The 15,131-nt window shown below is 39.2% G+C and overlaps 1 protein-coding gene across 4 annotated transcripts in view; it reads right to left on the bottom strand.

Moving 5' to 3' along the window:
• The window catches only part of UBR1 (ubiquitin protein ligase E3 component n-recognin 1), a 161,079-nt gene that overhangs the window by 34,465 nt on the left and 111,483 nt on the right, over positions 1 to 15,131 (bottom strand). For all 4 annotated transcript variants that reach the window (XR_009209698.1, XM_032175696.2, XM_058427577.1 and 1 more), the window contains 4 exons: positions 9,929 to 10,019; positions 8,718 to 8,866; positions 4,804 to 4,859; positions 3,812 to 3,908 (listed from right to left, as the gene is read on the bottom strand). Coding sequence is in view for 3 of the 4 variants with exons in the window: in XM_032175696.2 (XP_032031587.1) it covers positions 3,812 to 3,908; positions 4,804 to 4,859; positions 8,718 to 8,866; positions 9,929 to 10,019 (393 nt within the window). In the remaining variant the exon portion in view is untranslated. The remainder of the gene's footprint in view (positions 1 to 3,811; positions 3,909 to 4,803; positions 4,860 to 8,717; positions 8,867 to 9,928; positions 10,020 to 15,131) is intronic.

Below are 15,131 nucleotides of genomic sequence, written 5' to 3'. Positions count from 1 at the left end.
TTACAAGCAGTTTAAAAATGATTTTTCTTTTCCTGATTGCTAAAAATATTTAAAATTCTTTTGAAATCAAAAGTCAATTTTGGTATACATATTTTCATTTTATCTATGGGTTAAGCCAACTCTTTATGCACAATTAAACACCTCGGCAAAGTTTACATGATAGAGTAGGAAAATCATGGGCTTTATGGTCAGGCCTGGGTTTAAATATTAGTTCTACTTCTTATTGGTTTTATTACCACGGGCAAGTCATGTAACTTCCCTGTGCCTCAGTTTTCTCGTAAATCAGGAGAATAATTTCCTTGAAGGATGGTGACTAGAAATTAGATTTTATTAAAAAACTCTAGTACAAGGCATAGCACATGGCAGTGAGCATTGTATGTCCTATCTATCTATCTATCTATCTATCTATCTATCTATCTATCCATCCATCCATCCATTTAGAGACAAAGTCTCTCTCCGTTGCATCCATCCATCCATCCATCCATCCATCCATCCATCCATCCATCCATCCATCCATTTAGAGACAAAGTCTCTCTCTGTTGCCCAGGCTGGAGTGCAGTAGTATGATCATGGCTTACTGCAACCTTGACCTCCTGGGTGCAAGTGATACTCCTGACTCAGCCTCCTGAGTAGCCAGTACTACAGGTGTGCACCACCACACCCGGCTAAGTTTTTTGTAGAGACGGGGTTTCACCATGTTGCCCAGGCTGGTCTTGAACTGCTGAGCTCAAGTGATCTGCTCACCTTGGCTTCCTAAAGTTCTGGGATTACAGGTGTAAGCCATTGCACCCAGCCTGTCCTATTGCTACTGCAGAAATCAACATTTTAAAACAATACTCATCACTTTACATAGAAAATAGCTCCTATTCTAGACTTCCTTATTTCTCTCAATTTTTCTGCTATTCATTTTAGTCCAAAACCTTGCCCCTGACCCAGCCCACTCCAATGTCTTCCCTAATTCCTGTTATCACATTCAGATGCATATGTTACCTCTAATTTTTCCCTCCTTCAATCCAACCTATTCAATATCAAATTAAGCTCAGAATACTATTGTCCAAAACGTTTCAAAAAATTCCGATTACCTAAAGAATAAAGTTCAAACTTATGGCTGGGGCATTTAAGCCACTGTAATTTTATTTAAAAAAAAAACTTCATGCTTTTCTATCTATAGATGCCACTACTCCTATCAAACCTATCTACTTGAACACATCACACACTTTCCTACCTCCTCAATCTTTGTTCAAATGTGCCCTGTGTCTTTTGGAATGCAGCTTCTGTTCCTCTCAATTTATCTATTATGTGTACTCCCTTCAAGGCTCAATTCAAATCCTACCCTGTTAGAGGAGATAACAGCAGAATCCCAAAGTGATTTCTTCCTTGTCTCAATTTTTTTTTTCTTTTTTGAGATGGAGTCTCGCTCTGTTGCCCAGGCTGGAGTACAGTGCCGCGATCTCAGCTCACTGCAAGCTCCGCCTCCTGGGTTCACGCCATTCTCCTGCCTCAGCCTCCTGAGTAGCTGGGACTACAGGCGCCCGCCACCACGCCTGGCTAATTTTTTGTATTTTTTAGTAGAGACAGGGTTTCATCGTGTTAGCCAGGATGGTCTCGATCTCCTGACCTCATGATCTGCCACACCCGGCCACTTGTCTCAATTTTTTAAGCATGTATTAGTGAAGCACATATCTGGCATTTGGCTATTTTATGTTTGTTTTTATAGAGGTTCTGCTTCTTTAATTCGATCATAAGCATTAAAATGGCAAGGAACATATCTGATAGCCCTAACATCTTACAAATAAAAATGCTCCTCTAATAAATGTTCATATGAAAAACTTTCATATATAGGCATAATGCTACATGACATAAATTCCTCCAGTTTTGCTAATTAGAGATTATATACCATCATTTTAGTCTCTACCATCTGTGATAATGTTAGTCTCCTTGTTTGGTGCTTTTTTTGAGACAAGGTCTCACTATACTGCCTACACTGGTGTCAAACTCCTGGGCTTAAGGGATGCTCCCCCTCAGGCTCCTGAGAAGCTGAGATTATAAGTGTGTGCCACTATGCTGGGCAATAAGCTGTTTTAAACATTGTAAATCTCATAATGTGTAACAAGTGCAAAAGCAGTGAAACTATTTGGAAGAATTAGTAAATATCTAAATTATGACTGAAATGAAACAGATACCAAAAAATTAAAAAACAAAAACAAAATAGTGATATGCAAATAGGATAAACTGTTCAACAGAAAGAGGTCCTAAAAAGAGGCACATGTGACATATGGAAGGTTCTGGGCCTGTGCAACTGACCCAGAAGGGAAAAAAGTAAGTGAAAGAAGGGAAAACTTCTAAGTGTGTGACTAGGGGAACAGCATCAACATTAGATTTCTATTAGCATGAAGCCAATTCAGGAGACGCCTGGAAGTTAATTTGAAAATATAAAAGCTAAGCATGGCAGAAGTTCTAACAAAACTTGGATGGTAGCTTTGGGAGGAGTTGTGGAATCTCCACATCAACAGGATGAGCAGAAAGCTGCTCAGGAAGAGCTCCCCTAAGAAGCTTGTGGGGATTGACAAGGAAAAACACTATTGGTTTCAATCGATTTTCAAGGTAAAGAAGTAGGTCTATTTTGCTGAAAAAAAAATGTCTGCTAGTTCAGCTACAAGAAAATTATGCCTGGCTTTAAAGCTTAAAAAATCTGAATAACTCTTATTTGGTAGAAATAGATCTGGGAAGTGCACACTGAAACTACCCTACTCATGATATTTGGGACTTATGAACAAACAGATTTACAAACAACTCTCTTTAAGGCTGGTCTGTTTGGGTGCAGAGGAGCTTATAGTAGACTTCAAATGCCCAGATGGAAATGCAGATTACCAAAAGGAAAGCAAAATCACTCTAATGCTGTGTAATGACTTATCCTCCATTTTATTTCTATACTAATTGAGATCACCATATGAGCTCTTAGTAAATTTCTAACTTGTTAAAATCTGAGAAGATTGCTGTTATAGCCAGCCTGTTAAAGAAATGGGCATGGAACTGAGTTCTGAGATTACTGAATGTAGCATTTCCATTATTTCATAAGAATTTGACCCACAAACAAAATTAAACATATTTTAAAATGATCTATTCACATCATTGCTCCCTTTTCTAACTGGATTGGGGATACATGGATGTTAGTGGTTGTAGACATTGGTTCAATAACCTAGGCAGACAGAAGAAACATAAGTTGAAAATATTTGGAAAATATAGATTTTAAAAATAAGGTCATGAAGGCCGGGAGTGGTGGCTCACACCTGTAATCCCAGCACTTTGGGAGGTGGAGGCAGGCGAATCACCAGAGGTCACGAATTCAACACCAGGCTGGCCAACATGGTGAAACTCCATCTCTGCTAAAAAAAAAAAAAAAAAAAAAATACAAAAATTGGCTGGGCGTGGTTGTGGGCGCCTGTAATTCCAGCTACTCAGAGGGCTGAGAAAGGAGAATCACTTGAACACGTGAGGTGCAGGTTGCAGTGAGCCAAGATCGCGCCATTGCTCTCCAGCCTCAGCAACAAGAGCCAAACTCCCTCTTAACAATAATAATAATAATAATAATAATAATGATAATAATAATAATAACATCACAAGTTTTACACAGGCAGCTATGTGTTTATCTGTTTTTTGCATGGCTTCTGTAGGTGGTAAAATTTCATTAGTGAGTGCTCAAAATTAGTGCAGTGTGTGTTGTTTCCTAATGAAATATACTGCCAGAAATGCAATAGAAAAAGACATATAAATAATATAATACATAATAATAGTTCAGAGAAGACTCTACCTGATAGAAGATGAACCAGATGTCTCTGTATCAGGACCTGAGGACAGGTAATCCTCTGTGCAACTGCAAACTGCATTAATGCTTTCAGACCATTATGCTAGATTGTAAGAGAGAAGGAAGATAAAAAGATGAGGAAAGATGAGAGACCTAAGTCATCCACTTAAGAGTTGGTAAAAACCAATTCTAGTTTGTTGGAATTAGCGGCAGACTCATTACATACCTTATATCATTGCAAATAAATTACAATATTCTTAATACCTGTACAAGGTTTTATGGCCTTGCTAAATTTCTAACAGATTTTCTCATAAAAAAGTGGTATTAAAGCTATAATTATTTTAATTTTCATGTAAAAAGTATTTTCCCCGGAGCTGAGCACACTGTGGACCACAAGTCTTCTAGTCTTCTGTGCCAGCTGTCGGAAAAATAAGAGGGAAATGGCAAGGAAGGAATGGCAACCTCAATTACCCCTTTTGTCTTCACAGGGCTACTCTGCATATTTCTTTAGTACTGTTTTCCAGGGATCACTATGTTAAGAGGTTTAGGCCCGGGGCAGGAGTAGAGTCCTACAGTAGTGTCAGTATCTGCCCATCAAGGAGTCATGTCTTAATTTTATTTTTGAATTCAGTATGATGATTCATCCAGAGCTAAGCCAGCATTAATACTCAATGTTATACAATGGTGTAAAATTAGTGAGAAGGAAAAATATAGGAAACACCAGGATTTTGAAGTGTAACAAACAAAGGAAGAAAAAGTAGTCATCACATGAAATCTCTGTATGAATTACACTTAACCTCTGAGATTGAGTAAGCTCTGTAAAGTGCACATGCTATTCAGTTTCCTATAAGACTGACGCAGCTCCTTTTTTCCCCACTATAGAATTCGGCTAATTTTTACAGAAAAGGAATAAAGATATTTTTTTTTTAATAATAAACTGTGGGGGGGCGGAAAAAGGCATGCCATGAGTTACATGTACCTTGTTGGAATATACATACCTGCCTATTTTGAAGTGCTCCAAACAGAGGTTTTCCTTCATCTCCCAATAGATTTTCTCAAAGAATAAAAAAAATAAAAATAATAAATCCTGAATAGTGCTATAATTACTGTACTTTTTATCAAATGTTCTTTAATTATATTTTTGATGAGATGATTTGCATTTTTCCCCTTCAAAGTCTTGTGTTTTAAGTCTATGCCAAAATTCTCCAATTTTTGAGTGAGAGAATATTAGAGAATCAAATGTATACCATTTACAAATTACTAGCATAAAAAATAAAGTCCCTGCAGCAATCTTATAAGGACGCTTGGGAAAAACAAAGCAGCCAGGATTGTTTCTTCTCATCTCAGCATCTTTTTTATGCAAAAAATTCTAAAATAAGTAATTTATATATGTAATTATAACCTATTTTGTTTAAAAATAATATATAAGGCAGATACAAATAACTTCATTGCTCTTTTGGGTACAATTTTTTTTTTTTTTTTTGAGACAGAGTTTCGCTCTTGTTGCTCAAGCTGGAGTGCAATGGCGCAATCTCGGCTCACTGTAACCTCCAACTCCCGGGCTCAAGTGATTCTCCTGCCTCAGCTTCCTGAGTAGCTAGGATTACAGGCATGCACCACTACGCCGGCTAAGTTTTTGTATTTTTAGTAGAAACAGGGTTTCAGCTTGTTAGCCAGGCTGGTCTCGCACTTCTGACCTTAGGTGACCCGCCCGCCTCAGCCTCCCAAAGTGCTGGGATTACAGGCCTGAGCCACTGCACCCGACCTCGGGTACAATTTTGAAAGAATTAGAAAAGATCAATAGGAAAAAAAGAAAATGAGACTGGGTGCAGTGGTTCATGCCTGTAATCCCTGGACTTTGGGTGGCCGAGGCAGGAGGACTGCTTGAGCTCAGAAGTTCAAGACCAGCCTGGACAACATGGTGAAACCCTGTCTCTACAAAAAATACAAAAATTAGCTGGGCGTGGTGGCGCACGCCTGTGGTCCCAACTGCTCAGGAGGCTGAGGTGGGAGGATCACCTGAGCCTGGGGAGGCTCAGGCTGCAGTGAGCCATAACTGTACCACTGCACTCCAGCCTGGACAACAAAGTGAGACCCTGTCTCAAAAAAAAAAAAAAGAGAGAAAGAAAAAGAGAAAATTAAAATACCAAAACCACAGATTTGTGTTTTGTTGTCCATGGTATTTATTCCTAAATTACTCTTATTTTCACTGATCTTTAGCAGCAGATATGAGTGTGGAAGCATTTTTTTCATCTTTGCATAAACAGTAATTCAAAGGACGCTTTGTTTTGATTCCTCAACTATTATCCTATGCCAATGCATTCTGTACATGTCTCTCCATCTTCACAGGGATTGAGATAAGTTAGTTGCTTATGTACTAAGAATAAAGTAGAGCATTATGCCTGCTTGATAGAAAAAGCACAATAGTGAACACAATATGATATTAATCAAATGGAATCCAATTACTAGATTATAGAACCACATATGAAAAGATTCAGCTCTATCAGCAGTGAATTTCTTATCTCCTTTATAACAGACTGTGCCCCCTTTTTAATGTTCAAGATCTAAATATAAATTCTTGATTTCCTAATGCTTATCTCCCCCAAAATAGTAAAGTGTGAAATAGCTTCACTGAAAGCCTGAAGAGACTTAGCATGTCATGACTCCAAAAGAATGTTTTATATTTCTTATCGATTTGTTCAGATTCTATTTTATATAAACCTCACATTTCCTATATCCCATTTGATTCAATCATAGCAAATATAAACTGATGTATTATCCTATACCCATGATTTAAGTCTAACAGGTTTGGAAGTGACTTTTTTTCCCCCCAAGCACATCCACCCACGGTGGCTTTATTCAGTCACGTCCCCACCCCCACAGCTCCCTCCACCAGGCAGACAGGTGGGAGGCCACGCCACGGCAGCACCCGGGGACCATGGGCCAGCAAAGAGTCCCGGCCAGAGGGCACCAACCCCAGGAAGACACGGTCCCCAACCGGAGCTTCCCTGGGCTGCCTCGGCCCCTGAGCCCACCCTGAGGATCTGTGCTTTGACTCTGACAGGGAGCAGCAGGAAGCTGCCAGCCCACTGCCCCCCTGGGTATCCTTGGAAGGTACATGGTGGAGTGGTGACCCCAGCTCCTGAGCGGCACTTCCTCAGCTCCCATGCCCCTGCATGGTGCTGGGCTCGGCCCAAGATGTCCAACTGCAGTCTGGCTCTGACAAGGATGGTCACAGCCTAGCCACAGGGACGACTTTGCCCATCAGTCCCCCTGGGGCAGCAACTGGATCCCGGCAGGGGCAGAGCCGGGATGGGCCTTCTCTATGGGCTTAAGATCAATGTAGGCGGGGGCTCACTGGGCCAAGGCCAATGAACCCACTCGTAGGAGCCCTCTGAGGGCACCGGTAGGAGGTCTGCTCAGGGCAGGTGCCCGTGGCCTGGAACCTGCCTTTGCCAAGGCACTGAAAGTGACTCTTAAACTCTATTAAGAAACTAATGATAGTATGTAGGAAGGCTTTGGGAAAAAATGTGGCCTCAAGGCCGGGCGTGGTGGCTCACGCCTATAATCCCAGCACTTTGGGAGGCCAAGGCAGGAGGATCATGAGGTCAAGAGAGCAAGACCATCCTGGCCAACATGGTGAAACCCCATCTCTACTAAAAATACAAAAATTAGCTGGGTGTGGTGGCGTGCACCTGTAGTCCCAGCTATTCGGGAGCCTGAGGCAGGAGAATTGCTTGAATCCAGGAGGCAGAGGTTGCAGTGAGCAGAGATTGCGCCACTGCACTCCAGCCTGCCAATAGAGGGAGACTCCATCTCAAAAAAAAAAAAAAAGTGGCTTCATGCTACTTAATTCAAATTATGAAATATAAGTGTCTTGTTACAAAAATATATTTAAATGAAGAAAATATAATGGACCCCATTAAAAACAATTACCAAAAATATATATATTGGAAAGGGAATTCAAAGTTGACTTGGATAAAGATAGGGAAGAATCACCATTCTTAATTTTTTCCATGGAATATTGGATCTTGTCCCTATAACGAACAAATGCACTAACTTAAAAAATCTAAGTGATCCCTCACTGCTACATTTTTCTATGGGAAATTTTCAATATGGCAGCAAATTTGATAGTAGGCTTCCCTTTAGAGCTGGTTTCTGCCTGCTAATCTCTCTTAAACTGCCTCAGTCTTCCTTTACCCTTTCTGTTAATTTTTAGGTGACTTTGGTTTCCCCTCACTTCTTCTCTCAAAGTATAAAAGAAAGAAAAATTACTGAACATTTCTGAGTTGATTCTTTTCTTTTTTCCTTGAACCTCTAAAACTTACATCATGCTGTTCCTTTAATATAGATACTAAAGGAATATATATGCATGTGTGTGTGTGTGTGTGAACACACACACACTTTTTAGAGACAGGGTCTCACTCTGTTGCCCAGGCTGGAGTGCAGTGGTGCAACCACGGCTCACTGCAGCCTCAAACTCTTGGGCTCGAATGATCTTCCCACTTCAGGATTAGCTAGGATTACAGGTGCATATCACCACGCCTGGCTAATTTTTTGTAGACAGTCTTGCTATATTGCCCAGGCTGGTCTCAAACTCCTGCCCTCAAGTTATCCTCCCACCTCAGCCTCCCAAAGCTCAGCCTCCCAGGCATAATCCACCGTGCCCAGCTTAAAAAAAAATTTTTTTTAAACTTTTGTTGCATATGGCCACAATCATAGTTAAAAAGACATCAACATAAAAAAAAATCAGACCAAATGACAGGAGCCACACTAACACATTGAAATACTAATAGTCCTCATACAAGTCAAATTATTCTGGGCCATCAGTGAAAAAAAGAATTAAGAATGAATGATCAAAGTTAATTCTGTCTCACTGAAACCTCCAAACCAGTTTTCTTATGAGCTTTACCAATTGCCTGGATAGTGAAAGCACAGGTGCTCCAGGTCAGCATGGGGACTCGAGGATCTGTTTCATCAGGAGGCACTTTCAATCCAATTCTATAAATTGTTGTGGCAAAGAGAATAACCATTTCCTTGATGCTATTTGAATATTTAATCCTATAAATAAAACAAGAAAATTTGTATGATTTAGTAAAAGGAGCTACTTAGTAAGAAGTCCAATTAAGTACTGAAGCAATAGAAACAATTTAACTGCTTTCAACATAAGTAAACTGCTCTTTGCCAAATTAGAGATTAGAGCCTCCAAAGATTTATTCAGTTGGAAAAAAATGGGAAGAGCAGAACTGTATTTTCTAAAGGTAGAGAAATAGCTCTTATAAAATACTAATGACCTACATAACTTCACTTCCTGTAAAAGATGCAGCAAACGCTCACAGCTAGAAGGGGTTCAGGTTCTAATTAAAAACCAGACTGAACATAGAAGGAATAAAATTCAGAGGAACAGATCTGACCTAACAAGTTTTGGTGCTTGGAAAAGGAACCAAAGAAGTACTTTTGTGTTGATGGGTATGTGTATGTGTTTGTGTTGTGTGTATATGTGATAATACCATGTACCTGGAGTGATAATTTCCAGTTTTCTGAACTTCCATTTGTAACAAGTATTTTCAGTAGCAATGGGATAGATAAACAAGGATCACAACTAGAAAAACTACCCTGGATACTCAGTATTAATGAAATAATAATACCTGATTTGGGTACATTACATCTCTCCAATAACCTAATGAGGCAGGATAGAAGGCCATTGCCTCAATTTTACATACACAAAAAATGAACTGCTGGTGGCATGGAGTGACCTGAGACTTTTCAGAAAGTCACAAAGCAAGTTAGATGTAATTTTAAATGAAGTCTCATAATTCTGGTCCTCTTGTAGGACCAGACAGAATTGGCATTTTTGGTCCTCTTGCAGGGCCACAGAGAACTGGCATTTTTGGTGGTTAAAAATGTTTACTCAGAGGCATAGTTCACCTTAATATATATTACTTTAATATCTCAAACCCCTTCATTTTGTTAATACAAATAAAACAAACAAGAGAAAGGAACAAGATAATGGGATAAACTATTTTACAAATAAAAAAGTAAGGAAAGATGGAAGCCTACGCTGTTTCCTACTCTTATTTTCACAATGATTTACAAAGTTCTCTTAACTGTTTAGATACTTACGAAGACTGAACGCCAAAACTCAGGATGGAATGGAACTCAAAAGTAGAATCTCCCATTCCTTGATTAAAGAAAACAGGAATTGGGTTTTCTCCTTATAAATTAAAAGGAAAAAGAAAGAAAAATCATGAATGAGTTTAGTCTGACATACAGTTTTCTAGCATTTATTTATTTATTTTTGACAGTCTCACTCTGTCACCCATGCTGGAATACAGTGGCATGATCATCTGTAGCTTCCATCTCCCAGGCTCAAGCGATCCTCCCAATCTCTGCCTCTCAAGTGACTACAGGCATGTGCCACCATGCCTGCCTAGTTTTTAAACAATTTTTTTGTAAAGATGGGGTCTTCATTTGCTGGCCAGGCTGGTTTTGAACTCCTCAAGAGATCCTCCCACCTTGGCCTACCAAAGTGCTGGGATTACAGGCGTGAGCCACTGTGCCCAGGCTTTCTAGCTTTTTAATATTATACATGATCGTTTTAGGAAACTTGGAACATGCTAATAAGCAATGAATAATTAACTGAAGTTTCTCCATCCAGATAACCACAGTTAACATTTGAGTGATGTTCTTCTGTTCCCCACATAAATATTACATATATAGATTTTTTTTAAGAGGATGACATAATACTAGCCTGCATCTTGCCTTTGCACCTAATAGATCATGAACATCTTTCTATATCAGTAACTCTCCCTCATATTTTGCCATTTTTAATGACTGCATAAATGTTCTCTTGATAAGGCAGCATACATTAGTGAATAAGAGTAAATGATCTGAAGCCAGGCTGCCTGGGTTTGAATCCTGACTCTGCCACTTACTGTTACTGCAACCTTGTGTGAAAACTAAACCTCCCTGTAGCTCCATTTCCTTGTCAAATTCAAATGCTATTTCCCGACATGAAATGGGTTGTTTTTCTCTGGTAGCTTTCAAGATTTTTAATTTTTTTTTTTTTTTTCTTTTAAGAGATGAGGTCTCAGCTGGGCATGATGGCTCACACCTGTAATCCTAGCACTTTGGGAGGCCACAGTGAGCAGATCAATTGAGGTCAGGAGTTCAAAACCAGCCTGGCCAACATGGTGAAACCTCATCTCTACTAAAAATAAAAATAATTAGCCTGCCGTCGTGGCGGGTGCCTGTAATCGCAGTTACTTGAGAGGCTGAGGCAGGAGAATCACTTGAACTCAGGAGGTGGAGTCTGCAGTGAGCCGAGATCGCACCACTGCACTCCAGCCTGGGCGACGGAGCGACACTCCGTCTCAAAAAAAAAAAAAGATGAAGTCTCGCTATGTTTTGCCGGTTGGCTTCGATTTCCTGGGCTCAAAGGATCCTCCCACCTCAGCCTCCCAAATAGCTGGGACTACAGACACGCACCACCGTGCCTGGCTCTTTATTTTTTGTTTTCAGCAGTTTGCTTTATGATGTGTCTGAGTGTGGTTTCTTATCTGCTTGAGATTTACTGAACTTCTTGAATCTGCAAATTTGTCTTTCACCAAATTTGGGAAATTTTCAACCAATTATTTCTTCAAATATTTTTTCTGCATTATTTTTCCCTTCTTTTTGGGACTTCAATGACACAAATGTCAGATTGAAAAAAACAATTGTCCCACAGATCCCTAAGGTTATATTTTTTTATCCCCAATCTCTTTTCTGTCTGTTCTCCAGACTGAATAATTTCCACTGATCTAATTTCACATTCATGGACACCTTACCTCATCTCCAGTCTAGTATATATATTTTTGAAACAACATAGCCTTGCTGTGTTGCCCAGGCTGGACTGCAGTGGTATGATTATAGCTCACCATAACTTCAAACTCCTGGGCTCAAGCGATCCTCTCCTCAGCCTCCCAAGTACCTAGGACTATAGGCACACACCACCAAACAGAGCTAATTTTTTTTTTTATTTTTTTTTTAGAGATGGGGTCTTATTATATTGCCCAGGCTGGTCTTGAATTCCTGGCCTCAAGTGATCTTCCTGCCTGAGCCTCCCACAGTGCTATTATTATAGGCCTGAGCTACTATGCTCAGCCTTCCACTTTACTATTGAGCACATCCAGTTAATTTTTGTTTCATCCAGTATTTTTTCAATTCTATTATCTCCATACGGTTGGTTTTTTTAGTTCCTATTTTTCTGATAACTTCTATCTTTCAACTCTTTCAAGAGTGTTTATCTTCACCTTATGTTTCAAGGCTAACTAGCTGCTTTAAAACTCTTCGATAAGTTTAACATTTAAAACATCTCAGGATTGGCATTTGGTTGTTTTTCCCGTGAGAATTGGTCAGATTTTTCTGGTTCTTTGTATGTCAAGTAATTCTGGATATTATCTTATATATTTGGAATATTACATTGGGAGGTTCTGGTCCTGTTAAAAACCTCTGGAAAAATGAACACTTTTAAAGTGTTTTAGAAGGCAATAAATTCAGGTTCAACAAGTTCTGTCTCATCCCAAATCAGCCTGGGCAACACAGCAAGATGCTGTCTGAAAAAAAAAAATCCATGGGCATTTGATAAAAATATATTTTCCAATAGGAACAAACTTCTGTAGAACATATTACTAAATCAAGCTTAATTTTAAAAATTCTCTAAGTCCTTATTTATTAGGATGACTTGACCAGCCATAAAACTATCTCCCACTATCACTATGTTTTTGTTTAATCCTACTTATGTACCAAAACAACACAGCATGAAAATAAATAGAAACTGAATTTATTATCTGTTGTTTCTCCTAACCTCCCCATATTTGTAGGCAATATAGATAAAATGCTTACACATTGTCTGCAATCCTTCCTTTACAATCTCTTGGCTGTTTCTTTCCCCCAAACAATTAGTTACTCAATAAGCATTCAGAGCAAACTTGTCAATGCTTACTATTAATACCACTACCTCTTACTATCTCATGGTAGGACCAGTGCAATTGATTCCTGACTAACCTTCTTGAGTTATCTCCTCATTCTTCCAATCTATCTGCGGCACCACTCCCACACTAAAAAGCTACCAGAATAAATGCTAGTCACTTGCTCAAAAATTTTTAATCATTCCATGATTTCTTTTTTAAAGTTCTTTATTTCAATAGTTTTTCCTTAGCTTATGTTCAGTATTTTCTTCTCTTAAAAATATAGGCTTCTAAGTAAATTAGTGAATATGTTTAAAAGATACTAATCACTCTTATACTTCTTTAGACGGTCACAGAGGTCCTACTGCTAATAAAGTGATCTTTCTACTTAATGCCATGTTTGAGACCTCCAATTAAACATTTAGAGGCCAAAATAACAATAAAAAAACTGATTTAAGGCTGAATTTTTGAAACCTAAAAATCAGGATGTAAAACCAACATGTCAATCTACATTTTTTTTAAATAAAAAGAAACTAAATTCACATATGTCAAAGTCATTTTAAATTATTATAAAAATTAAGAAGAATCTCTTGTACTGAATTGCTTCTCAGTGCTTAAAACAAGTAGCGAAGTAGTTAAGTACATGCCAAAAATCACTTCTTAGCAAATATAAGGTCTTTTGTTAGAAGAGTTTTCCACCTAACAGATTGTTATCTCATTAGCACCACTTGTGGAAAAGGTTTTGTTATAAAATGAAGGAGGAGGGGAAACTGACAGGACGTTGCCAGACTCATTCATTGCTGACTGTTGTCTTCCATCATTCTGTGTTTCTAAATGACTAGGTCCAAATTCTTACAAACCTCCACAACTGCCCCATATTCTCCACTATTCCCCACTGTGTACTCTCAACTAAGGTAGCCCAGGCTTTTTCAATGTCTCTGAAAATGCCATGCTCACAGTTCCCTAAAAACATTTCTGTTTTCTACCTGGGTTCTCCTTTATCCCTACCACACATCCAAATTTTATACAAGGTCAAATCGAATCTCATTTTCTCCATGACATCTTCCCTTACTACTTCAGCCCCTACTGATCAACTCCTTCTTAAAAATCCTATGAGTCCTATTGTTTTATACTATAAAATCTGGCTGTTAATGCTATTTCCTCTTGTATCATTCTTAACTGCATAACATGCACACATATGAGGTCAACAAGGCAGGGAACATAAAACTTTGTATGATAACTTAGGCTGGGCACACTGGCTCATGCCTGTAATCCTGGTACTCTGGGAGGCTGAGGTAGGAGGACTGCTTGAGTCCAGGAGTTTGAGACCAGTCTGGGCAACATAGCGAGACCTTGTCTCTACAAAAAATCTAAAAATTAGCTGGGTGTGGTGGTGTAAGCCTGTGGTTCCAGCTACTTGGGAGGCTGAGGTGAGAGGATCACTTGTGCCCAGGAAGTTGAAGCTGCAGTGAGCTGTACTCCAGCCTGGGTGATGAGTGAGACCTGTTTAAACAAACAAACAAACAAACAAACAAACAACAAACGCTCCCCAACAAAACAAACAAAAAACCTTTGTAACTTAGACTATAGTGATGAGAAATAAAACCATCACCCCTATTTCTTCCTCTGTAGCTTTTGTATACATCCTTCATTTTCCTTAAAAGTATGTAACTGAAAAGACATAATTAAAGCATAACAGAGGGTAAAATAATCAGGGAAAATGTGGATAAATACAGAAAGATATGAATTGTAGAAATAAGACATAAATATTTTGAGTAGAATACCTAGAAATATTCTTGAATATTTTCTAGGTATAGTTTTCATCAATTTTAGATCCAAAGAGGGGATGAGAAGATAATTTTTAAAATACTGGACTTTGCCTTCACCCTATTGATTTCACTGCCTAAACCAGGGGTCCTCAACCCCGGGGCCACGGACGAGTACCAGTCTATGGCCTGTTGGGAACCTTGGGAATGGGCTGCACAGCAGGAGGTGAGCGGCAGGTGAGCAAAGCTGCATCAGAATTTACAGCCGCTTCCCATCACTCGCATTGTCGCGTGAGCTCCACCTCCTGCCAGATCAGCAGCCACATTAGATTCTCATAGGAGCGCAAACTCTACCATGAACTGCCCATGTGAGGAATCTAGGTTGCCCACTCCTTGTGAGTATCTAATGACTGACAATCTGTCACTGTCTCCCATGATCCCCAGATGGGACCATCTAGTTTCAGGAAAACAAGCTTAGGGCTCCCACTGATTCTGCATTATGGTGAGTTATATAATTATTTCATTATATATTACAATGTAATAATAATAGAAATAAAATGCACAATAAATGTAATGCACTTGAATCATCCCAAAACCATCCCCCTCATCCGT

The sequence above is a fragment of the Hylobates moloch genome, unplaced genomic scaffold, assembly GCF_009828535.3.
Source record: "Hylobates moloch isolate HMO894 unplaced genomic scaffold, HMol_V3 SCAFFOLD_14, whole genome shotgun sequence".
Lineage (NCBI taxonomy): Eukaryota > Metazoa > Chordata > Mammalia > Primates > Hylobatidae > Hylobates > Hylobates moloch.
The sequence above is the reverse complement of the archived record's forward strand: the minus strand, read 5'-3'. Positions and strand labels throughout refer to the sequence as shown.